This window comes from Mobula birostris, chromosome 1 (assembly GCF_030028105.1).
Source record: "Mobula birostris isolate sMobBir1 chromosome 1, sMobBir1.hap1, whole genome shotgun sequence".
Lineage (NCBI taxonomy): Eukaryota > Metazoa > Chordata > Chondrichthyes > Myliobatiformes > Myliobatidae > Mobula > Mobula birostris.
Window position 1 is genome coordinate 81,668,334 of NC_092370.1, and position 24,419 is coordinate 81,692,752.

A 24,419-nucleotide genomic window follows, 5' to 3' on the forward strand; every position below is an offset into this window, starting at 1 on the left:
AAGCTCCTGAGCCTTCTCCCGGAGGGAAGAGGGACAAAAAGTGTGTTGGCTGGGTGGGTCGTGTCCTTGATTATCCTGCAGCACTGATCCGACAGCATGCAGTGTAAGGTGAGTCCAAGGATGGAAGATTGGTTTTTGTGATGTGCTGGGCTGTGTTCACGTCAGGTCATTGAAGTTTGGAAGCAACCCCAGTATTTTCTGAAAAGGAATTAGGACCTGTACCAGGGACCAAGGTCAGTGTTTCTTTTCAACCGATGAGATAGAAATTTTTTTGCTGAGGCACAAAGATACTTATTTTGATCTGAAGGCAAATACTTTAATCAAGAGAAGGAAAGGAAAATGAGAATTAACAAAGGGAGGCAATAGAGACAGTAAATGTAAAAGAAACTTTTTCTAAATCTCAACAGTAACTAAAATTAGAAAGAATGAAAAGGTGCAAATTTCTTCGCAGTTATGTATATAGAACACCTGCAATAGATTGTAAAATCTCACCATTTAATCATAGAATATGGGCTTGCAGGAGTAGCTTGTATTTCCCACAGTTAAGTTCAAAGTAAATTTATTATCAAAATATGCAATGTTATCATATTGCTGCTGTTTACTTTGATCCTTCTGCTGATCTTCCATGGTGTTGGATAGAACACTTGTGGATTTAGGCTCAATGCCAGTGAAGGAATGGGGGCACCTTTACAAGTTAGAATGATGTATGATCCAGAGGAGAACTTGTGGTTGGTACTGTGGATGTAATGAGTGGAGGAAGAAATACCGGGGACCAGCGAAGGTGGTATATTCAGTTATCTAGAAGGCAGTCAGTAAGGCACACAAACAATTACACTCCAAGATAAGAACTAATATAGTGTTACCAAGGTATTGGTGACACTATATAGCATAGATAGAAGAATGTAAAGCTGATGGAAAACGGAGTTGGGATTGAATTAATGAGAGTGCCACAGGAATCAGTGTTAGATTCTTAAACATATGCCATGCATTCATGATTTAGTTCAAGGGTTCCCAGCCTGGGGTCCACAAACCCCTTGCTTGACAGTATTGGTCAATGCATAAAAAGTTTGGAACCTCCCTCTGTACCCATGACTATGTGGCAAGACATAGATCAAATGCTATCGAAAATTTGCTGATGATACAACCGTTGTTGGCAGAATCTCAGATGGAGACAAAAGGGTGTACAGCTGTGAGATATACCAGCTTGTTGAGCAACAACCTTGCACTCAACATCAGCCAGACCAAAGAGCTGATTGTGGACTTCAGAAAGAGTAGGACAAAGCAACACAAACCAATCCTGTTTAAGGGATCAGAAGTGGAAGCAGTGAGCAATTTCAAGTTCCAGGATGTCAAGATCTCTGAAGATCTAACCTGGTCCCAACATATCTATACAACTATAAAGAAGGCAAGGCAGTGACTGTATTTTATTAGGAGTTTGAGGAGATTTGGTTTGTCACCTAAAGCAGTCAAAAGCTTTTACAGATGCACCATGGAGAGCACTTTGATAATCTGCATCACTGTATGGAAGGGGGTGGGGAGGGGTGGTGGGGCTACTGCACAGGATTGAAAGAAACTAAAAAAAGTTGTAAAATTACACAGCTCCATCTTGGGTACTGGCCTCCGTGGTATCCAAGACATCTTCAAGGAGCAGTCCCTCAGAAAGGCAGCATCTATTATTAAGGATCCCTATAACGCAGGACATGCCCTTATCTCATTGTTATCTCATTGAGGCCTGAAGACACATACTCAGCGATTCAGGAACAGCGTCTTTCCCTCTATTATCTGATTCCTAAATAGACGTTGAGCCCATGAACATTACCTTATTTTTATTTCTGTTTTTGCACAATTTTTAATTTAACTATTTAATACATATCTGTTTATTTATTTTATATTATAATGTATTGCATTGTACTGCTGCCATTAAGTTAACAAATTTCACAACTTGTGCCGATGATATTAAACCTGTTTCTGATTTTGATTTAGGTGAAGGAATCAAGTAAATTTGTTGAAGGTAAACAAATGGATTGGAAATCCAGGGGAATCCAGATTAGGTGGTATAGTTTCAGAGTACGGAATCACCCATTTAAGATTGAGATGAAGAGTCATAAATTTTTGGAGTTGTTGAGAAAATGAATTGCCTCAGATTAATTTTCCTGCCTGTCTGACAGTGTTGGGATACTGTGCACAAATCACAAGCCCCCAACCTACCCTCAGTCTCTGAATTTCAAATTTCAGGGAATCAGGATCCGCAGAGAAAAATCTAAATCCACCTCATCACCTGCCTGAATAGTAACTCATATTTCTGAAATTATGTCCCTTAGTTTGAGAAATCCCTTCAAGGGAAAGCTTGATATCCATCTGTTCATCCTCTCAGAACATTGTATGTTTAATATTGTCATTCTCCTTGTACTGTAGTCTGAGTGTAGGTATAACCTGTATATCAACCTTTTCATTTTAAGATTCAAACTAGCTGATCTTCTCTGCATTGCCTCCAGTGCAAATATACCCCTTCCTAAATATGTTGGCCAAAATTATTTGGAGTTCTTTCGTTAGTCTCATTAAAATACTATAAATTTAAATCTTGCATTCTTTTATCATCCTCATTTTGAATGCTAGCATTCATCCCTGAAGGTGGTACAAGTGTTACACCTGCCCATTCACCTCTTTCCTCACCAAACAGTCCTTCTAGGTGAGGCAACACTTCACCTGCAAGTCTGTTGGGGTAATCTGCTGTATCCAGTGTTTCCAATGCGTTCTGCTCTACATCGATGATACCTTTCATAGATTGGGCAACTGCTTTCTTGAGCACTTTTGCGCCATCTGCAACAGAGAAGATTTCCCAGTGGCCAACCAGTTTAATTCTACTCCCATTCCTATTCAGAATATTTCTATTCTCATCTATGCCATGATGAGGCCACCCTCAATTTGGAGGAGCAATTCTGTGTGGGTAACCTCCATCTAACGACATGAACATCGGTTTCTCCAGTTTCTGGTAATTTCTCTTCCTTCTCACCTTTTCCATTCCTCATTCTGACTCTCTTCTTACCCCTTCTCTTCTTCTCATCTGCCTATCTTCTTTTGGTCCCCCTCTTCCTTCCCTTTCCCCTACCCACCTGTCTTCCCTCTCATCTGGCTTCAACTATAAACTTTCCAGCTTGTACACCTTTCCCTCACCCCACCATCTTATTCTGGCTTCTTTTCCAGTCTTGATGAAGGGTCTTGGCCCAAAACTCGAATCTTTATTCCTCTCCATATATGCTGCCTGACCTAAATACTCCAGCATTTTGTGCATGTAATTTTCTATTTGACTTCCAGATTGCTCCACCTGTATATGAACCCTTTGTACTACATGCAATGTGGCTGACTTTTCTTCCTTTTCCTTATGTTCTTGCATTCTTATGATCTTGTATGCCTGATGTTGTTACCCTTGTTGTTAGTGAATGTGGGTTTGGCAGATGCTGTCATAATGCCTCATTGCAGGATATTTAGGAGGTAACACACACATCGCTCCCACATTGTATTAGACAACTCCTCCGTAGAGACCGTTAAGAGCACCAAACTTCTTGGTGTTCACCTTGGTGGAGAATCTCACCTGGTCCCTCAACACCAGCTTCATAGCCAAGAAAGCCCAATAGCGTCTCTACTTTCTGCGAAGGCTGTGAAAAGTCCATCTCCCACCCCTCATCCTCACCACATTCTACAGAGGTTGTATTGAGAGCATCCTGAGCAACTGCATCACTGCCTGGTTTGGAAATTGCACCACCTCGGATCGCAAGACCCTGCAGCGGATAGTGAGGTCAGCTGAGAAGATCATCGGGGTCTCTCTTCCTGCCATCACAGACATTTACACCACACGCTGCATCTGTAAAGCAAACAGCATTATGAAGGACCCCATGCACCCCTCATACAAACTCTTCTCCCTCCTGCCATCTGGCAAAAGGCACCAAAGTATTCAGGCTTTCGCGACCAGACTATGTCACAGTTTCTTCCCCCAAGCCATCAGACTTGTCAATACCCAGAGCCTTGACTGACACCAACCTACTGCCCTCTACTGTGCCTATTGTCTTGTTTATTATTTATTGTAATGCCTGCACTGTTTTGTGCACTTTATGCAGTCCTGATTAGGTCTGTAGTCTAGTGTAGTTTTTGTGTTGGTTTTTACGTAGTTCAGTGTAGTTTTTGTATTGTTTCATGTAGCACCATGGTCCTGAAAAACGTTGTCTTGTTTTTATTGTGTACTGTACCAGCAGTTATGGTCGAAATGACAATAAAAAGTGACTTGACTTGGCTGGACTTGAGATGGAGGTGAATGAGTATTTAGAATAATGAATGGGGTATCTGTCGTTCAAGCAGCTGCTTTGTCCTGGATGTGGTTGATATCGAACAATTTTAGAGCTGCATTTATCCAGGCAACTTGAAAATATTGTTTCTTTGGCATGAAGTTAGTGCCTCAACATTGAGTGACAGAAGATGTATTGTAACATCCTATAATCAGTTTGAGAATTTATTTTGTTTTATTCAAAAGTTTTTGAAAGATATTGGAGATTGAGTTCTAAAGTTTGAGTGCATTGGTGACTTCAGTTGTTCAAGAACTGTTTTCTGTTCTAAGCTGTTCCTGTTCAGTCACATGTGATTACTCACGCTTCATGGCTCTGCTTTCTTTGTTGACAGCCAAGAGCTGTTACCAAGAATAGATTTATTTTTCAGTCTATTACCTCTTTATTTTGATTTATATTATGTTAAAAATTTCTTCTACTGAGCCACTTGTGAGCCTTAAGGATTTTAAAAATGTGAAACGTTGGAAACTTTGCTGAAATTCAAGCATTTGATAAGTGATATTTTTTGTTAATGGAAATTCATCTTTATTAAATATTATAAATTGGCAGGCTCACTTGGAGTGCATTAATAAATTAATTTTAATCTTTTGCAATATTAATATACATCAAGAACATCTACAGAGAATGTGCATCTTTTTTTTCAATCTGTTGATTTGAAGAATTGGAAACGTGATCTGTCATGGTTTTGAGTGAAATAGAATGTGAAGTCAGTGATAATGAGATTAGTGCTGATGGTAAAGAATGTAAATGGCACTGCATGGGATTAGGGATGAACATAATTGCTGGTCATACAGAAAGAGGATGATATCCCTCTCTTGATGATATCTCTTTTCCTTGGGATGGCTTTAGTTGGTCAAGGATTTGTATTTCCAGAAATCAACAGGAATACTGTGCGCTGCCAGTGCTGTAAAAAACCATTCTGCCCTGCGTATGTTGGATTCTAAACTTCTCAGAATACAACTTTCAGTCCTTTTCCACTTTCCCAACATCTAACCTCATGAGGATGCTTTTTTCCTTTTTACTTTATAGTCTAGTGCTGCTTCCTTAGTAATTGAAGCAAAAAACCACGCAAATGCTGGAATGTGAAACTGAAACAAAAAAAAACACTCGGTGAGTCAGACAGCAGTTGTGGAGGAAGAAATACTTTTTTGAGTCAATAATCATTTACTTGAACTAGAATAATGAGAATATAAATCTAATTTAAATTGTTGGGAGTAAGTTGGACAGGGAATGTTCATGTTAGTGTTTGTCCCAGCAACTTAAATATTTTGGTGCACTCATTTAAAACAAGAAAAGAAACTAAAGTTCTCGTTGCCTGCAAATTTGAATCAAAAAGGAGTGCTGGAATCGACAGCATTTATGGAGTGAGTAAAACCAAGTTAATGTTATTGGTTGATGAAGCTGTCCAGTTGAAGTGTTTTGTCACAGCATTAAATTTCACTATGTATCTGTGTCTCTCCAGGTGGTGAATCTGAAGCAGGGATTCAAGGGCAACATGGAACCCTGTACCAGAATGCTGATGTTCAACAGTTTTTGCAGCATCAAGATGATGATCAAGGATGGGTGTCTTGGGCGTGGTCCCTTGTTCCTGCACTGGTCAGTTATTCTGATGAGGGTGATGGGAACCATGAAGTCGACGAAAATGGCATTAAAGTAAATCATCTGAGATCATTGCCTCCCAAGGATCCAGTGGTCTCTGTTGGATTCTATTGCACCAAAGCAACTGTCACTTTTAAGGTTTGTGAGAACCGGGCAGTAGTAGACAACTATTTGACATAGGTGACCTCCAGTAATTAGATATGCTAATATAGATGGAAATTGCGATTGCTTTACATTAGGCATTAATATTATATTTAGAAGTGTTTTACATTAGGCATTAATATTATATTTAGAAGTGTAATGCTGTAGCCTGTTGAAGTCCTTTAAGCTAGGGTGATAATCTTCTGAAGAACCACCAAACTTCTCACTCCTTTTTTTTTCATATCACGGTTGGCAGCAAGGTCTTCAGCTTCAGAATTGCTTCTCCTTTCTTCCTGTTGACATTCCTTAAAACCAATATCTACGTGGTCTCATCTTTCTTCCTTTGGCTCAATATCAGTTCAACGGAAAGTAGGTACAATACGCTAAGTATAAGTAATTGCTGACGAACTAAATCAAGGCATTCACATTATTCACAACTCCTGTTCCCCTGCATTTAAAGCAATGTACTGAAATTCTGAAATCAAAACCATAAGCTGACCATACTCACCAGGTCAGTATAATCGTGTGAAAATTGGTCTCTGATCTTTAGTATTGATTTTAAAAAAAATTGTGTACTTTTTCCATTGAAATTTATATGCATATAGAAGACTACCAGGTCAAATACTTAAGATTGGTTAAAACCAACTGTCCTTGGATCATTTGTGTAGTGTATGTAGAACGACATTGGTATTAAATCGGCATCAGGCACTTGCCTATGTTATTAGAGTTCAGTGCGGAAAACTAACTAAACCTGCAGAGGGAAAAAGGAGTTATAATGGCTGTGTTTTTGGGGAGGCTTAGGGAATAGATGCTCATTTAATTATTTTGCAAATTCTTTGCAGACATGCATTAATCAAAAGTCAAAAGCATTTTGTATTTTAAAATATAGTTAATAATTTGATTTGGTGTTCATGCAGTTGATTAGTGAAAATATTGATGAAGCATAACAAAAACAGAACACTTAGGAAACTCAGCAAGTTAGGCTGCTTTTGTCGAAAAGTGTAATAGCTTTGTCAGAACTTGGAAAGAGAAAAAACAAGTCAGTTTTCTGTTGTAGAAATACCTTTTGCTGGGATGAATCTAAAGGAGTTCATGTGGCAGTTACATTTAGATTATGCCTCCTTTATTTGCATTACTTCCTACAAAATGAAACCCAATATCATGAATGGCAGAGATGCTTCACTACCAGACAAGCTTCTATGCCCTTCTATGCCCGGTTTGAAAGGGAGACTATAACTACTGCTGTGAAGATCCTCGCTGCACACAGTGACCCCGTGAACTCTTTCTTAGAGGCCAATGTCAGGCTGTCTTTCAGGAGGGTGAACCCTCACAAGGTGGCAGACCCCAATGGAGTTACCTGGTAAGCCTCTGCAAAATTGTGCTAACCAACTGGCAGGTATATCAAGGACATTTTCAACCTCTCACTGCTACGTTTGGAAGTTCCCAGCTGCGTCAAAAAGGGCAGCAATTATATCAGTGCCCAAGAACAGTAGCGTGAGCTGCCTCAATGACTATTGTCCAGTAGCACTCATATCTATAGTGATAAAATGCTTTGAGAGGTTGGTCATGACTAGACTAAACTCCAGCCTCAGCAAGGACCTGGACCCACTGTAATTTGCCTATTGCCACAAGAGGCCGACAACAGACACAACCTCAATGGCACTTCACGTGGCGTTAGGTCACCTGGATAATACAAACACCTATGTCTGCATACTGTTCATTGACTACAGCTCAGCATTTTACACCATCATACCTAAAGTCCCGATCGATCCGCTATGGAACTTGGGCCTCTGTACCTCCCTCTGTATTTGGATCCTTGAGTTCCTAACTGGAAGACACAATCTGTATGGATTGGTAATAACATATTCTCCTCGCTGACGATCGACACTGGCGCACCTCAGGGGTGTGTGCTTAGCCCACTGCTCTACTCTCTATATACCCATGACTGTGTGGCTAGGCATAGCTCAGATGCCATCTATAAGTTTGCTAATGACACCACCATTGTTGGCAGAATCTCAGATGGAGACGAGAGGGCGTACAACAGCAAGATATGCCAGCTAGATGAGTGGTGTCGCAGCAGCAACCTTGCAGTCAGCATCAGTAAGACCAAAGAGCTGATTGTGGACTTCAAAAGTGTAGGACAAGGGAACATGAACCAATCCTCATAGAGAGATCAGAAAGGGAGAGAGTGACCAATTTCAAATTCCTGGGTGTCAGGATCTCTGAGGATTTAACTTGGTCTCAACATATCAATGCAGCTATAAAGAAGGCAAGGTAGCGGCTATACTTCGTTAGGAGTTTGAGGAGATTTGGTTTGTCACCTAAAACACTCAAACTTCTACAGATGTACCGTGGAGAGCATTCTGAGAAGTTTCATCATTGGGAGGGGCGCTACTGCACAGGATCGAGAGAAGCTACAGAAAGTTGTAAAATTAGTCAGCTCCATCCTGGGTACTAACCTCCATCGTATCCAAGACATCCTCAAGAAGCAGTGACCCACAAAGGCAGTGTCCATTATTAGGGACCCCATAACCCAGGACATGCTGTCTTCTCATTGCTACCGTCAGGCAGGAGGTACAGAAGCCTGAAGACACAAACTCACTGATTCGGAAGCAGCATCTTCCCCTCTGCCATCTGACATCGAACCCATGAACACTATCTCACTTTTTCATTTTTTCTGTTTTTGGACAATTTAAATTTTAAAAATAAATAAATATATATATTTAAAAATATACTGTATACAAAGTATACAGTATAATATACAAATCAATTATACTGTAATTGATTTACTTAGTTTTTCTGTGTTGTCATGTATTGCATTGTACTGCTGCTGCAAAGGTAACAAATTTCACAACATGTGCTGGTGATATTAAACCTAAATCTGATTCTTATTATGTGTTGCTAATGGCAAGGCCGTAGGACATGTCCTGTTGACCAGGCTGTACTGATAGCAAAAAGAACTGAGTCAATATTAGAGACAGACAATATGAAAAATGAACAGTTTTGCTATTGACAGAAAGAAAGAAAGAAAGAAAGCTTTGCAACTAAAACCTATGACAGTCCTTCCAGGTGAGGCGACACTTCACTTGTGAGTCGGCTGGGGTGATATACTGCGTCCAGTGCTCCCGATGTGGCCTTCTATATATTGGCGAGACCCGACGCAGACTGGGAGATCGTTTTACTGAACATCTACGCTCTGTCTGCCAGAGAAAGCAGGATCTCCCAGTGGCCACACATTTTAATTCCATGTCCCATTCCCATTCTGATATGTCTATCCACGGCCCCCTCTACTGTAAAGATGAAGCCACACTCAGGTTGGAGGAACAACACCTTATATTCCGTCTGGGCAGCCTCCAACCTGATGGCATGAACATTGACGACTTTAACTTCTGCTAATGCCCCCCCTCCCCCTTGTCCCCATCCATTATTTATTTATATACACACATTCTTTTTCTCTCTCTCCTTTTTCTCCCTCTGTCCCTCTCACTATACCCCTTGTCCATCCTCTGGGTCCCCCCCCCCTTGTCTTTCTCCCTGGGCCTCTTGTCCCATGATCCTCTCATATCCCTTTTGCCAATCACCTGTCCAGCTCTTGGCTCCATCCCTCCCCCTCCTGTCTTCTCCTATCATTTTGGATCTCCCCCTCCCCCTCCCACTTTCAAATCTCTTACTAGCTCTTCTTTCGGTTAGTCCTGACGAAGGGTCTCGGCCCAAAACGTCGACTGTACCTCTTTCTAGAGATGCTGCCTGGCCTGCTGCGTTCATCAACAACTTGTATGTGTGTTGCTTGAAATTCCAGCATCTGCAGATTTCCTCGTGTTTGCATTCCTATCCTGCTATAGTCTGTCTATATCTCTATAATCTATCTCAATTTAAATTCTTTTTAGATATCTGCTAATTTAGTATCATACTTGCATTTGATTGCTCCAAATTAATGTTATTATTTTTAACAGACAGATCTCTGACCTTTGTAATTTCATATTGAAACCTTTCTCCCTGTTCACCTCTTACTTTTCCTTAGATCCATCACTGAACATACTTGGTCATCTGCCTTCTATATATCTCCTTCTGTAGCTAATATGGTAGCATTCTCATGAAGTACCTTACAGCAAAGGTGAAGCTATTGTTACCATTCCTTTTGTAACAATATTTTAAATGTTAGAAGTGCATATTCAAGTGGCCTTTCCCTTCCAGTTCTTAAGGGGTCTTGGCCTGAAATGTCAACTGTTTATTCCTTGCTTGCCCTTGCTGAGTTCCGATAGCATTTATGTGTGCTGCTTAAGATTTCCAGCATCTGCAGGCTTCCTTGTCTTTAAAATGTTTTTGAATCATTTTCTGATTACTTTGGGTGAGAATAATTAATTTCTCAAGAAATTTAAAAGAGGAATACCTTGAAAACATTTAAAATTGTACTTGTCGTGGTCTGTGCATTCAAAGCCTTTAATTTTTGGCCCGTTTCTTGTGACAGCACTGTACCTGGTCAGTGCGATAGTGATTGGATAATTCCCCTACCAATCAAATCCTGCTGCTGCTTTGCTACAAATGGCAGATTTATTTCTTATACACAGTTTCAAAGTAACCATTCCTTGCTCACTGCATTTATCTGGTGATATTACCCAAAAATATTGTCTCCTTTCTCATTTGGAAAGAATTTTTGTTTCTCCCATGTTTAGACAGACTTTGTTTTATGAGTAGATTGTCTTTGCACAATCAGCATTTTTGGTGTCCAGACGTATACTTTGCTTTGTTTTGCTTCCAATTTATTGACTGACAATAAATTGTAGGCCCTTTGTAATTTTTAAATCTTTTTCTGAAGTCTGCAGTTAGTAAAAACAACCAGTGGTTATAAATCAGGGGTGATGGCTGGTATTGTAGGCCTGTTTCTGGTGTGATGTTTTTAAAACCGTTTTACCACGGGTGCCACGGTAGTGTAGCAGTTATTGCAACACGATTACAGCTCAGGGTGTTCCGGAGTTCAGGGTTCAGTTCCCGTGCTGTCTATAAGGAGTCTCTGTATGTCCCACCCTTGGAATGTGTGAGTTTTCTGAGTGCGCTGATTTCCTTTCACAGCCAAAAGATGTACCAGGCAGGTTAATTGTTCATTATAAATTGTCTTACAAAAAGGTTAGGGTTAATCCAGGTTGTAGGGTTGCTGAGACAGTGGGGCTCTAACGAATGAATAAACAAATTGCAAAAGAAATAAATAAATGAAGTTTCCAGTGAATACAATTTTCTTTTAGAATTCCATTATCTTTTTGCTTGCTTGATTTTGAACTTATGATGTGAAAACAATGTAGTGGATTAGAAACATAACGTAAAGGTCCTCAAAATATTCTCTATGAAACTGTTATAAAGTTCTTGTTATAATGTAAAGGAAGGATGCCTTGGAATAGTGTTCATACCCCTAGGATGACATCTTTTTGCCAATAATGTGCTTCAGAAGTATAATCAGTGTAATAATGTTGGAGCTACGGTATTGTTACGTACCCCGTAACTGGGTTGCCAAACCAGCAGAAATGGATCACTCAGTTGGAGTCTGGATTACTAGAACTAAGAAAGTTTTATTAAAGAAACAAGCAACACAGTACTCTAATCAAAAGGATAATGAATGCAACAGTTCAGCAATGATAAACACACATGTACACAGAATTAAGATAACAGGATCAATCAAGCTCTGTCGTTGTCTAGGGGTAAATGACCAGTTTCAAAGTGACGCAAAGCTCAGTTCAATTTAGTTCAGTTCAGTTCGCAGTAATCGCTGCCGTGGCGATGGACAGTGGGGGGGGGGAGGAGAGAGAGAAAGCAAAACGAATGAATATTCAAGGTTTCCAGACAGACCTTCGCAGTCAGCTTTTGGGCGAGTCCTTTGTGATGTCATCTGAGGTCACCGACCGTGACTTCTCCGTTTCCAGATACGATCGTTTCCCGGCGCTGAACCTGGCACCCAGGCAAGGGTGGACACACACCAGGTTCCCGCCGATCGTGCCTTTCCACCCTGTGCGGTTATGGCCCGGTACTTCCCACCGACTTGTGAGGGGCGCACCGCTTCCAGGGTCTCGTTACCTCGGGTGTCGTGTGTGTGTTGCCTTGGCGAACCTGTCACTTTTTATCCCCCTGCTGGGGTATCGCCTGTCTATCACTTCAAACAGTTCAGGGTTCAAAGGGGGAGCCGCTCTTGCCAGCTCTCCTTCCTTCATTAACATCTCCAAATGCTGCTCCATTGTTTTCCTTATCTCTCTCTCTCTCCTGAAGATAGGTGGCAGACCAACTGCTGATCCCACTGGTGCCAGCACAGGACAGCTACATCTTAATCTATGTGTATTCTTGTCACACTTCCCCCCTTTAAGGATTTTTACCTGGGGGTAAAAATTACAAACGTGAATACATTATTTGATACACACACAAATATACATCTTTATTAGCTATTTGGCTAATACAGCGAGTTTGAAGTTGTCAACACCTGGCAGACAGTCAGCCATCACATTTTCTGTTCCTTTTATATGTGTTATTAATAATCCCTCAGACCAGGCTCCAACTTAGCAAACTTCATAGTGGCCAAAACACTTACGAATTGCGATCAATGTAACCTCTCATTGGGTTTCGTCTCGGACCACAATAACAAGGGTCGTCCCATTCCGACTTAGTTTTCTCTCGCAAGGGCTTAGTAGGAGGGGGAGGGGTAGTAACCGCAGAGTTATTGCAAAACTTCCTACAGTACCCCACCATCTCCAAGAACCTTCTGAGGGCCCTCTTGTCTGTTGGGGTTGGGAGGTCAGAGATAGCCTGCACTTTAGCTTGCATCGCTGCCAGCTGCCCCTGTGTCACCACAATTCCCAGGTAAGTGACCTTCGTGTGGCCGAACTCATTTTTTTCAAGGTTCACTATCAAGCTGGCTTCAGACAGCCGTATTACATTGCCAATACACACCTCTGTGTTCGTCAGCCCTTTAGTCACTGAATTACTCATTCTATTTGGATGTCGCTCGCTAGGCTGTCCTAGAGTAACAGACACCACCCAACGTCCCAGTTCTTGGCATCGCCTCGGGACAATCAAACACGTGTGTGAGTCGTTTAATTACTTCTCCTAAAGAGTCGCTTTGTTCGGGGATTAAGGGAGAGACCTTATCAGCAGAGCTGGCCAAAACAATAGCCTTCTCCCATCTGGTCGATACCATACTCATCTTTTCAAAATGTTTTTTTTCTCTTATCAGGGGGACCCTAACTTCAACTTCATCCGCGCTAACACCGACTAGGTTTGTTAGCATATCAAAAGCCTGTGACCGTCTCAGTTCGCGTCGGCCATAATCAATAACATCCTTCCTCCGATGCAGCCGGTAAACCTCTTTCATGATTCCACCAACTGTTCCCTCCAGTACCGCAAAATGTCCACCGGGGGGTACCTTGTGGGCCAGGTTAAAAACTTCATCCCCATAACTCTTTTGCACCACCCCCCCCTTCCTCATCTGCGGGCACGGTACTTGGTTTCCCTTTCTTCCTTAGCACTTCCTCCTCCACACAATAGCCTACTGGTTCCCTCGTTAATTCTGCGTCAGAGAGAGCTGTCCCCGCCAAAACCATCAGCCCCTCGTCTCACTCCTGCACCTGCATAAATTCTTTCCTGGCTAATGCTAAGTCTGTCTCAGCTCCCTCACTACCTCTTGTTTCACTACACTCCTTTTCGCTTTCTACCCCCTTCTCGTACAAGGCTGGCAGAAATGTCTCAGCTAAATTTACTACCGCGGTCCCGTGATGAACCTGTGAGTCCATGGGTGGGGCCTCAATGCTGGCAGGCTGACCTGTCAATCTCACGGCTGGGAACATGATTCCCCCGGCGATGTCATTACCGAGCAAGACTTCCACGCCTTTCATCGGTAATTGGGACCTCACCCCGATCGTGACTAGTCCAGAGACCAGGTTGCTTTGTAAGTGTACCTGGTGCAAAGGGACTGTCTCTGTCCCTTCTCCAATACCTTTGACCTTGACCTCCCCAGTCTGGGTCTCTGAGCTAAACTCTAATACACTCTTCAGTATTAGTGACTGACACGCTCCCGTGTCTCTCCAGATCCGCACTGGAACTGGTTTTAACCCCTCCTTCACTGTCACCAATCCGGCCGAGATAAACTTCTCGTGCCCTTCCTGAACTTTGGCAGACCTGTCCTGTCCGAGCGGTTCGTTTACCAGCTCGATACAGCCAGTCAAAATCGCCGTTTTTCCTTTTCCCGTCTCCTTCTTTGGGGCAAAGCACCTGGATGCAAAGTGTCCGACTTTCCTGCAATTATAACAGACGACCCCAGGAGACTTCCTACCAGACTGCTCCCGGTCTACGTTATCCTTCTCACTAGTCCCCAGCTTACTTTCTGACTTTTCCGGCGGACTCTCCCTGCCGTCCTGACTACCCTTCTGGTAGCCTTTACTCAGGGCAAACTTCATTTTATGTGTCAACGCATACTCATCCGCTAACTTAGCAGTTGCGGCTAACGTGGCTGCCTCTTTCTCATCTAGGTAGGGTCTCATACCCTCAGGGACACAACCTTTAAACTGCTCAATCAGGATCAGCTGTAGCAGTCTGTCATAATCCCCCTCTACCCCCTTGGAGGCGCACCAACGCTCATAATATGTCTGCATCTCACGGGCAAACTCTAAATACGTGCGGTCCCACTGCTTCCTCGCATTCCGGAACCTCTGCCGGTATGCCTCCAGGACCAACTCATAAATCCTGAGGGTGGCCTCTTTCACCACCTCATACCTCTGGGCATCTTCCGCGGACAAAGCTGAGTAAACTTCTTGGGCTTTCCCTTTCAGTACACTCTGGAGCAAAACAACCCACTTATCCCTCGGCCAGTCCTGACTTACAGCCACTTTTTCGAAATGGAGAAGGTACCGATCCACGTCGGTATCATCAAATGGGGGAACCAGCCTAACCTCCTGGGTCGCCTGGAACCCTCCACCTTGGTTTGGCACGGCCCCTGCTCTGCCCTTATCTTTAACTTCTCCAGCTCAAATTTCCTTTCCCTCTGTTTCTCCTCTCGCTCCAGCTGTCTCTCTCTCTTCTCGCTCCAACTGTCTGTCCCTCTCTTTCTCTTCTCGCTCCAACTGCCGTACCCGGAACTCGTGCTCGAGTCTCAGTTTTTCAAGCTGCACCTGTACCATGTCTCCAGCAGGTTTTTCAATAGACACCACCTCCAGCTCGCCTTGGGGAAACACACCTTTAGATACATAGTGCTCTACGATAGCTCTGTGTATCTCCTCTCTCCGCATTGTCGACTTCCCCTTAGCAAGATTCACAGTTGAGCCACAGCTACCAATTCCGATTTCCTGGCATCCTGTAATGCCTCCAAGGTCGGCGCCTATATAAATTCCTCAGCCTCCATTTCTGCAGTTTGTCTTTTCTTTCTTTCGGGAATTTTGACCCAATCAATTTACTCCGTCCCAAATTTAGCGTTCAAAATCGCGGACGAGAACCCTACTTATGTTACGTACCCCGTAACTGGATTGCCAAACCAGCAGAAATGGATCACTCAGTTGGAGTCTGGACTACTAGAACTAAGGAAGTTTTAAAAGAAACAAGCAACACAGTACTCTAATCAAAAGGATAATAAATGCAACAGTTCAGCAATGATAAACACACATGTACACAGAATTAAGATAACAGGATTAATCAAACTCTATCGTTGTCTAGGGGTAAGTGACCAGTTTCAAAGTGACGCAAAGCTCAGTTCAATTTAGTTCAGTTCAGTTTGCAGTAATCGCTGCCGTGGCGATGTACAGTGGGGGGTGGGGGGGAAGGAGAGAGAGAGCAAAACGAATGAATATTCAAGGTTTCAAGCCAGACCTTCGCAGTCAGCTTTCGGGCGAGTCCTTTGTGATGTCATCTGAGGTCACCAACCGTGACCCCTCCGTTTCCAGATATGATCGTTTCCTGGCGCTGAACCTGGCGCCCAGGCAAGGGTGGACACACACCAGGTTCCCGCCGATCGTGCCTTTCCACCCTGTGCGGTTATGGCAGGTATTTCCCATCGACTTGTGAGAGGCGCACCGCTTCCAGGGTCTCGTTACTTCGGGTGTCGTGTGTGTGTTGCCTTAGCGAACCTGTCACTTTTTATCCCCCTGCTGGGGTATTGCCTGTCCATCACTTCAAACAGTTCAGGGTTCAAAGGGGGAGCCGCTCTTGCCAGCTCTCCTTCCTTCATTAACATCTCCAAATGCTGCTCCATTGTTTTCCTTATCTCTCTCTCTCCTGAAGATAGGTGGCAGACCAACTGCTGATCCCACCGGTGCCAGCACAGGACAGCTACATCATAATCTATGTGTATTCTTGTCACAGTATCCAAAAATGAACACAGCAAAGTTCACAAATCAGTAAAGCCTTAATGATCGGGGTTCTTGAGGTTGCATTGTAGTTATTGACTGGTACTCTAGAATTCCTTGATGCACATCTCTGAGCCTGGTATTTTAATATCTGCATTTTCAGTAGGAGCTAATGGAAAGTGATTGAAAATAGAAAGTCTGTATTATTTCACAAACGAGAAAATCTGCAGATGCTGGAAATCCAAGCAGCACATACACAAAATGCTGAAGGAACTCAGCAGGCCAGGCAGCATCGATGGAAAAGAGTACATTTGACGTTTTGGGCCAAGGCCTTTCAGCAGGATTGGATAAAAAAAAATGAGCGGCAGAGTTAAAAGGTGGGGGAAGGGGAAGGAGAAATACAGGGTGATAGGTGAAACCGGGAGGGGGAGTGGTGAACTAAAGAACTAGAAAGTTGATTGGTAAAAGAGATACAGGGCTGGAGAAGAGGGAGTCTGATAGGAGAGGATAGAAGGCCATGGAAGAAAGAAAAGGGAGGAGGAGCACCAGAGAGAGGTGATGGACAGGCAATAAGAAAGTCAAAGAATCAGTGATTGAAAGTGTGGATCCAGCGGAGGATAAAGTAGTGGACAGATCCATTACAGGCAGCAAAGAGAGGATCCCGGAGTTGTGGAAGTGACTGGGATAGGGACACCAGGTACCCTCTCATGGTGGAAAGCGTGGCATGTAGAACGCGGTGGAAGAAGCAGTTAATCGAACGTGAGTACCTGGGGTCCCTCAGAAGATCCAAATCAAGAAGCTTGAAAACAAATCTGGAAACCATGTGATGGCAAGCTGGCAGCAAAGACGTTCCCATGAAGGATACATGGCTGTATACTATTTCTTTCACGACCCCACAATCCATCCAAACAATTTATGTTGCTTGGTGTTGATTCCAAGCTGTATCTTTAATGGAGCAGAAAATTAACTGCTAGAAGAACATAACTGAAGAAGTAGAGTCTGTGGAGGCGAAGTGATGATTGATTATTCCGTTTCCTCCACTTGTGCTGCTTGAAACACTGAGTTCTTCAGGCAATTTACTTTCTTGCTCCAAATAACAGTATCTGCAGTCTCTTGTGTTTCTTGAGCCTTTTCTGGACTAGTTGTGGCAGCGGTGTTTTTATCAACTGGTGTTGTCACTAATAGCCAAAAAATGGAAAAAAAGCAAAGAGATTGGAAATTTTCAGTTGTAGGTCCCAGCACTGAAACTGAAATTTTACTAATAGAGATAAAGGATCATAATTACATTTCTTGAGTCATGTTTTACCCTCTTCATTGGAATACTGAGTAGCTATTTTCTGTATTTGTAGATGGTTAAATATTTGAGTAATTAATCTTGGAAGCTATACATCAGTGAGCCTCACGTCACTGGTCGGGAAGCTCTTGGAGAGGATTCCTATGGATAGGATGTTAAGTTAAAAGTACATTTATTATCAAAGTATGTAAACCAAATGCAATCTTAAGCTTTCTCTTCTTGCAGGCAGCCATGCATTAGGGTTAGAGTCCAGAATCACCATGAAAAACCACACACAGTATTGTCAAGAATCCAATGTGCGAAAAAGACAAATCGTACAATCAATAAAAATGTAAACAAATAATGGAGTTGGATAAGTCACCGGGACCGGACGAGATAAATCCCAGGTTTCTGTGGGAGGTGAGGGAGGAGATTGCTGAGCCTCTGACAATGATCTTTGCATCATCAATGCGGATGAGAGAGGTTCCGGAGGATTGGAGGGTTGCAGATGTTGTTCCCTTTTTCAAGAAAGGGAGTAGAGATAGCCCAGGAAATTATAGACCAGTGAGTCTTACTTCAGTGGTTGTTAAGTTGATGGAGAAGATCCTGAGAGGCAGGATTTATCAGAGGCATAATATGATTAGGAATAGTCAGCATGGCTTTATCAAAGGGACGTCATGCCTTACGAGCCTGATTGAAATTTTTGAGGATGTGACGAAACACATTGATGAAGGTAGAGCAGTAGATGTAGTGTATATGGATTTCAGCAAGGCATTTGATAAGGTACTCCATGCAAGGCTTATTGAGAAAGTAAGGAGGCATGGGATCCAAGGGGACTTTGATCTGAAGATCTAGAATTGGCTTGCTCACTGAAGGTAAAGAGTGGTTGTAGACAGATCATATTCTGCATGGAGGTTGGTGACCAGTGGTGTGCAAAACTGCGCTGAGAAGTGATAGATGGAGTTCAACCCAGATAAGTGTGAAGTGGTTCATTTTGGGAGGTCAAATATGATGGCAGAATATAGTATTAATGGTAAGACTCTTGGCAGTGTGGAGGATCTTGGGGTCCGAATCCATAGGACATCAAAGCTGTTGCGCAGGTTGACTGTGATTAAGAAGGCATACGGTCCGTTGGCCTTCATTAACCATGGGACTGAGTTCAAGAGCTGAGAGGTAATGTTACAGCTGTATAGGACCCTGGTCAGACCCCACTTGGGGTACCGTGCTCGGTTCTAGTCACCTCACTGCAGGAAGAATGTGGAAACTATAGATAAGGGTGCAGAAGAGATTAACAAGGATGTTGACTGGATTGGTGAGCATGTCTTATGAGAATAGGTTGACTGAACAACACTCACAACACGCTGGAGGAACTCAGCAGGTCGGGCAGCATCAGTGGAAAAGATCAGTCGATGTTTCGGGCCGGAACCCTTCGTCAGGTTGACTGAACAGAGCCTTTTCTCCTTGGAGTGAAGGAGGATGAGAGGTGACCTGATAGAGAGATGAGAGACTTGATAAGATGATGAGAGGCATTGATCGTGTGGATAGTCAAAGACTTTTTCCCAGGGCTGAAATGGCTAACATGAGAGGGCACAGTTTTAAGGTGCTTGGAAGTAGTTACAGAGGGGATGTCAAGGGTAAGTTTTTACGCAGAGCGTGGTGAGTGCATGGAATGGGCTGCAGGCGACTGTGGTGGAGGCGGATACAATAGGGTCTTTTAAGAGACTCCTGGATAGGTATGTGGAGCTTAGAAAAATAGAGGGCTATGGGTAACCCTAGGTAATTTCTAAAGTAAGTATATGTTTGGCACAGCATTATGGGCCAAAAGGCCTGTATTGTGCTGTAGGTTTTCTATGTTTCTAAAGTGAGTCCATTGGTTGTGAGAACATTTCAATGATGGGGAGGTGAAGTTAAGTGAAGGTATCCCACTTGGTTCAAGAGCCTGTTGATTGAGGGGTAGTAACTATTCCTGAACCCTGCAGTGCAAGTCCTGAGGCTCTTATGCCTTATTCTTCATGGCAGCAGCAAGAAAAGAGCAAGTCCTGGGGGTAGGGATCCCTGATGATGGATGAAGCTTTCCTGTGATAACATTTCGTGTGGATATGTTCAATGGTTGGGAGGGCTTTATCCATGATGGACTGGGATATATCTACTACTTTTTGTATGATTTTCCGTTCAAGGGCATTGGTGTTTTCATACCAGGCTGTGATGCAGCCACTTATTATGTTCTCCACTACACATCTATAGAAGTTTGTCAGAGTTTCAGATGTAGTGCCGAACCTCCTGAAACTCCTAAGGAGGTAGAGGCCCTGCTTTGCTTTCACTCACATGCTGTGCCCAGGAGAGTTTGAGGAACTGAAAGCTGCTAACCCTTTCCACCTCTGATTTTCTGAGTGCTGGCTTATTGACCTCTGGTTTCCTTTTTCTGAAGTCTATAATCAGTTACTTGCTCTTGCTGACATTGAATATGAGGTTGTTGTTAAGACAACAATCAGCCAGATTTTCAATCTCCCTCCTATATGCTGATTCATCATCACCTCTGATTTGGCATATGACAGTAGTGTCATCAGCAAAGTTGAATATGGCATTGGAACTGTGTTTAGCCGTGGTGTCATAAGCATTAAGTGAGTAGAGCAGGGGACTGAGCAAACTGACTGAAGTCTGCAAATGAGGAAATCTAAGATCTAATATGTATGTAATAGCTTCTCTGTAATGTTCACTGCTTAAGTAATGGTTTCTCTGTAGCAGCAATGTTTGGGTTATGGCTGGAGATAACAGGGCTTTGGAATGCAGCTGTTAGCCCATCAGGAGTTTGTTGCCCTGTGTTGTGATTCTGGAAGCAGTTGATTTCATGGGCTTTTGGAGAGGGGTGGGGAGGGGAGGGGACGAGGGGGGGGGAGAGAGAGAGAGAGAGACACACACACACAGACGGGCAGACAGACAGACATGAATGGCGAAATTTGGTAGACTGCCAGACAGGGTGGACTCAGAGCGAGGGTCCGAGGGGCAGCAACGATCGGAAGAGGATCAGCAAAGGGGAAACCGTGATCTCCAATTTTGTGTGCACAAACTGTTTAATAAGATTTGGGGCCCTTTTTCTTTTATATTTTGTTTCTCTACTAACCCTATAGTCAAAGTAAGAGTTATAAAGCTTAATCGTTTAATCACATATTGTGTACTGTTTGTTATTTCGGGGTACTGATTTGTAACAAGGGACACATCGCGCAACGTCCACCCAAATGAGGTTTCTTAAGTTTGGCTGGGCTGGGGGGTTATCGCCCCTTATATTAAGCCGCTAGGTGAAGCGAGTGTTACACAAGGGGGTATTGAGGCCAGGGTCTTAGAGGTTATTGATGAGTGTTGTGGGGATAATGGTATTGAATGCTGAACTGTATTCGAAAAAGTGTATCTTGAAGACAGCATCTTTGCTGTCTAAATGTTCTAGAGTTGAGTGAAGAGCCAATGAGATGCCTTCTGCTGTGGACCTGTTGCTCTGGTAGGCAAATTGGAAGGGATCTATGTCACTTCTCAGGCAGGAGTTTGATATGGGAAGGGAGGGATAAATTGGAGGTGCAGGGATGGGAATATGAGTGCCAGAATAGTGACTGGAGAGGTTGTGGAGATAAGAGCAACACACATCAAAGTTGCTGGTGAACGCAGCAGGCCAAGCAGCATCTGCAGGAAGAGGTGCAGTCGATGTTTCAGGCCGAGACCCTTTGTCAGGACTAACTGAAGGAAGAGTGAGTAAGAGATTTGAAAGTTGGAGGGGGAGGGGGAGATCCAAAATGATAGGAGAAGACAGGAGGGGGAGGGATAGAGCCAAGAGCTGGACAGGTGATAGGCAAAAGGGGATACGAGAGGATCATGGGACAGGAGGTCCGGGAAGAAAGACAAGTGGGGGGGACCCAGAGGATGGGCAAGAGGTATATTCAGAGGGACAGAGGGAGAAAAAGGAGAGTGAGAGAAAGAATGTGTGCATAAAAATAAGTAACAGATGGGGTACAAGGGGGAGGTGGGGCCTTAGCGGAAGTTAGAGAAGTCGATGTTCATGCCATCAGGTTGGAGGCTACCCAGAGGGAATATAAGGTGTTGTTCCTCCAACCTGAGTGTGGCTTCATCTTTACAGTAGAGGAGGCCGTGGATAGACATGTCAGAATGGGAATGGGATGTGGAATTAAAATGTGTGGCCACTGGGAGATCCTGCTTTCTCTGGCGGACAGAGCGTAGATGTTCAGCAAAGCGGTCTCCCAGTCTGCATCGGGTCTCGCCAATATATAAAAGGCCACATCGGGAGCACCGGACGCAGTATATCACCCCAGTCGACTCACAGGTGAAGTGTTGCCTCACCTGGAAGGACTGTTTGGGGCCCTGAATGGTGGTAAGGGAGGAAGTGTAAGGGCATGTGTAGCACTTGTTCCGCTTACACGGATAAGTGTCAGGAGGGAGATTAGTGGGGAGGGATGGGGGGGACGAATGGACAAGGGAGTTGTGTAGGGAGCGATCCCTGTGGAATGCAGAAAGAGGTGGGGAGGGAAAGATATGCTTAGTGGTGGTATCCCGTTGGAGGTGGCGGAAGTTACGGAGAATAATATGTTGGACCCGGAGGCTGGTGGGGTGGTAGGTGAGGACCAGGGGAACCCTATTCTTAGTGGGGTGGTGGGAGGATGGAGTGAGAGCAGATGTACGTGAAATGAGGGAGATGCGTTTAAGAGCAGAGTTGATAGTGGAGGAAGGGAAGCCCCTTTCTTTAAAAAAGGAAGACATCTCCCTCGTTCTGGAATGAAAAGCCTCATCCTGAGAGCAGATGCGGCGGAGACGGAGGAATTGCGAGAAGGGGATGGCGTTTTTGCAAGAGACAGTGTGAGAAGACGAATAGTCCGGATAGCTGTGAGAGTCAGTAGGCTTATAGTAGACATCAGTGGATAAGCTGTCTCCAGAGACAGAGACAGAAAGATCTGGAAAGGGGAGGGAGGTGTCAGAAATGGACCAGGTAAACTTGAGGGCAGGGTGAAAGTTGGAGGCAAAGTTAATAAAGTCAACGAGTTCTGCATGCGTGCAGGAAGGAGCGCCAATGCAGTCGTCGATGTAGCGAAGGAAAAGTGGGGGACAGATACTAGAATAGGCACGGAACATAGATTGTTCCACAAACCCAACAAAAAGGCAGGCATAGCTAGGACCGATACGGGTGCCCATAGCTACACCTTTAGTTTGGAGGAAGTGGGAGGAGCCAAAGGAGAAATTATTAAGAGTAAGGACTAATCCGCTAGACGGAGCAGAGTGGTGGTAGAAGGGAACTGATTAGGTCTGGAATCCAAAAAGAAGCATAGAGCTTTGAGACCTTCCTGATGGGGGATGGAAGTATATAAGGACTGGACATCCATGGTGAAAATAAAGCAGTGGGGGCCAGGGAACTTAAAATCATCGAAAAGTTTAAGAGCGTGAGAAGTGTCACGAACATAGGTCGGAAGGGATTGAACAAGGGGTGATAAAAGGAGGTATGCAGAAATGAGTTTGGTGGGGCAGGAGCAAGCTGAGACAATAGGTCGGCCAGGACAGGCAGGTTTGTGGATCTTGGGTAGGAGGTAGAAACGGGAAGTGTGGGGTGTGGGAACTATAAGGTTGGTAGCAGTGGATGGGAGATCCTCTGAGCGGATAAAGTCGGTGATGGTGTGGGAGACAATGGCCTGGTGCTTCTTAGTGGGGTCACGATCGAGGGGTAAATAAGAGGAGGTATCCGCGAGTTGTTGCTGTGCCTCGGCAAGGTAGAAGTCAGTACGCCAGACTACAACAGCAACCCCCTTATCGGCGGGTTTAATAATAAGGTTAGGATTAGTGCAGAGGGAGTGGAGAGCAAAGCGTTCCGAAGGAGTGAGGTTGGAATGGGGACAAGGTGCGGTGAAGTCGAGATGGTTGTGGAGATAAGATGTTGTAAGGCCTCAGATAATATCAGGAATCAAAAGGTTGAGTATGGTGTGACTAATGTCAGTATTTCGGGGTTCCGTTGTTTTAGACACAATAGAAGGGAAGGATTAAAGGGGAATTTGTAGAAGAAAATGTCATGGCAGTACTCAGTCGGGGCAGACTGGAGAACTCATTTAGTTCGGCTCAATGGGTGGAAATGATGTAAAAGTTAGTTATGACCATGTTAATGTGGTTATGCTGTAGACCACCAAACAGTCTGCAGGATTTGGAGGAACAAATTTGTAGAATGTTCTCAGGCTGTTACAAGAAACATAAGGTTTTTAGAGTGGTTGATTTTATCTTTCGACATATTGACTGGAACTCCCATACTGTAAGTGTACTAAATGGGATAGAGTTTGTGAAATATGTTCAGGAAGGTTTCCAGAATTAGTACATAGAAGTTCTATTGAGAGAGTATGTGATACTTGATCTGCTATTAGGGAATGAGACAGGGCAGCTGGGAGGAGTTTGTGTTGGGGAACGCTGTGCATCTAATCATAATGCCATTAATTTAGAAGTAAATTTGAAAGAAAGAGATGGTTCTGGTTCACGGGTTGAGAATTTAAGTTGGAGATATTTAAATCATCCTTAGCGACAGGTATGATACCGGAGGATTGGAAGATAGCTAATGCTGTTCCGCTGTTTAAGAAGGGCCCTAAAATAAACCAGGAAATTATAGGCTTGTGAGCCTGACATCAGTAGTGGGAAAATTATTGAAAGGTATTCTAAGGGTCTGGATATATGAATATTTGGATAGACATTGATTGATTAAGGATAGTCAGCATGGCTTTGTGTGTGATAGGT

The 24,419-nt window shown here is 43.7% G+C and overlaps 1 protein-coding gene across 15 annotated transcripts in view; it reads left to right on the forward strand.

The window, feature by feature from the left end:
- LOC140197714 (intermembrane lipid transfer protein VPS13B-like) overlaps nt 1-24,419 on the forward strand; it is a 1,066,299-nt gene that overhangs the window by 156,921 nt on the left and 884,959 nt on the right. For all 15 annotated transcript variants that reach the window (XR_011886009.1, XM_072258131.1, XM_072258103.1 and 12 more), the window contains exon 8: nt 5,800-6,074. Coding sequence is in view for 14 of the 15 variants with exons in the window: in XM_072258131.1 (XP_072114232.1) it covers nt 5,800-6,074 (275 nt within the window). In the remaining variant the exon portion in view is untranslated. The remainder of the gene's footprint in view (nt 1-5,799; nt 6,075-24,419) is intronic.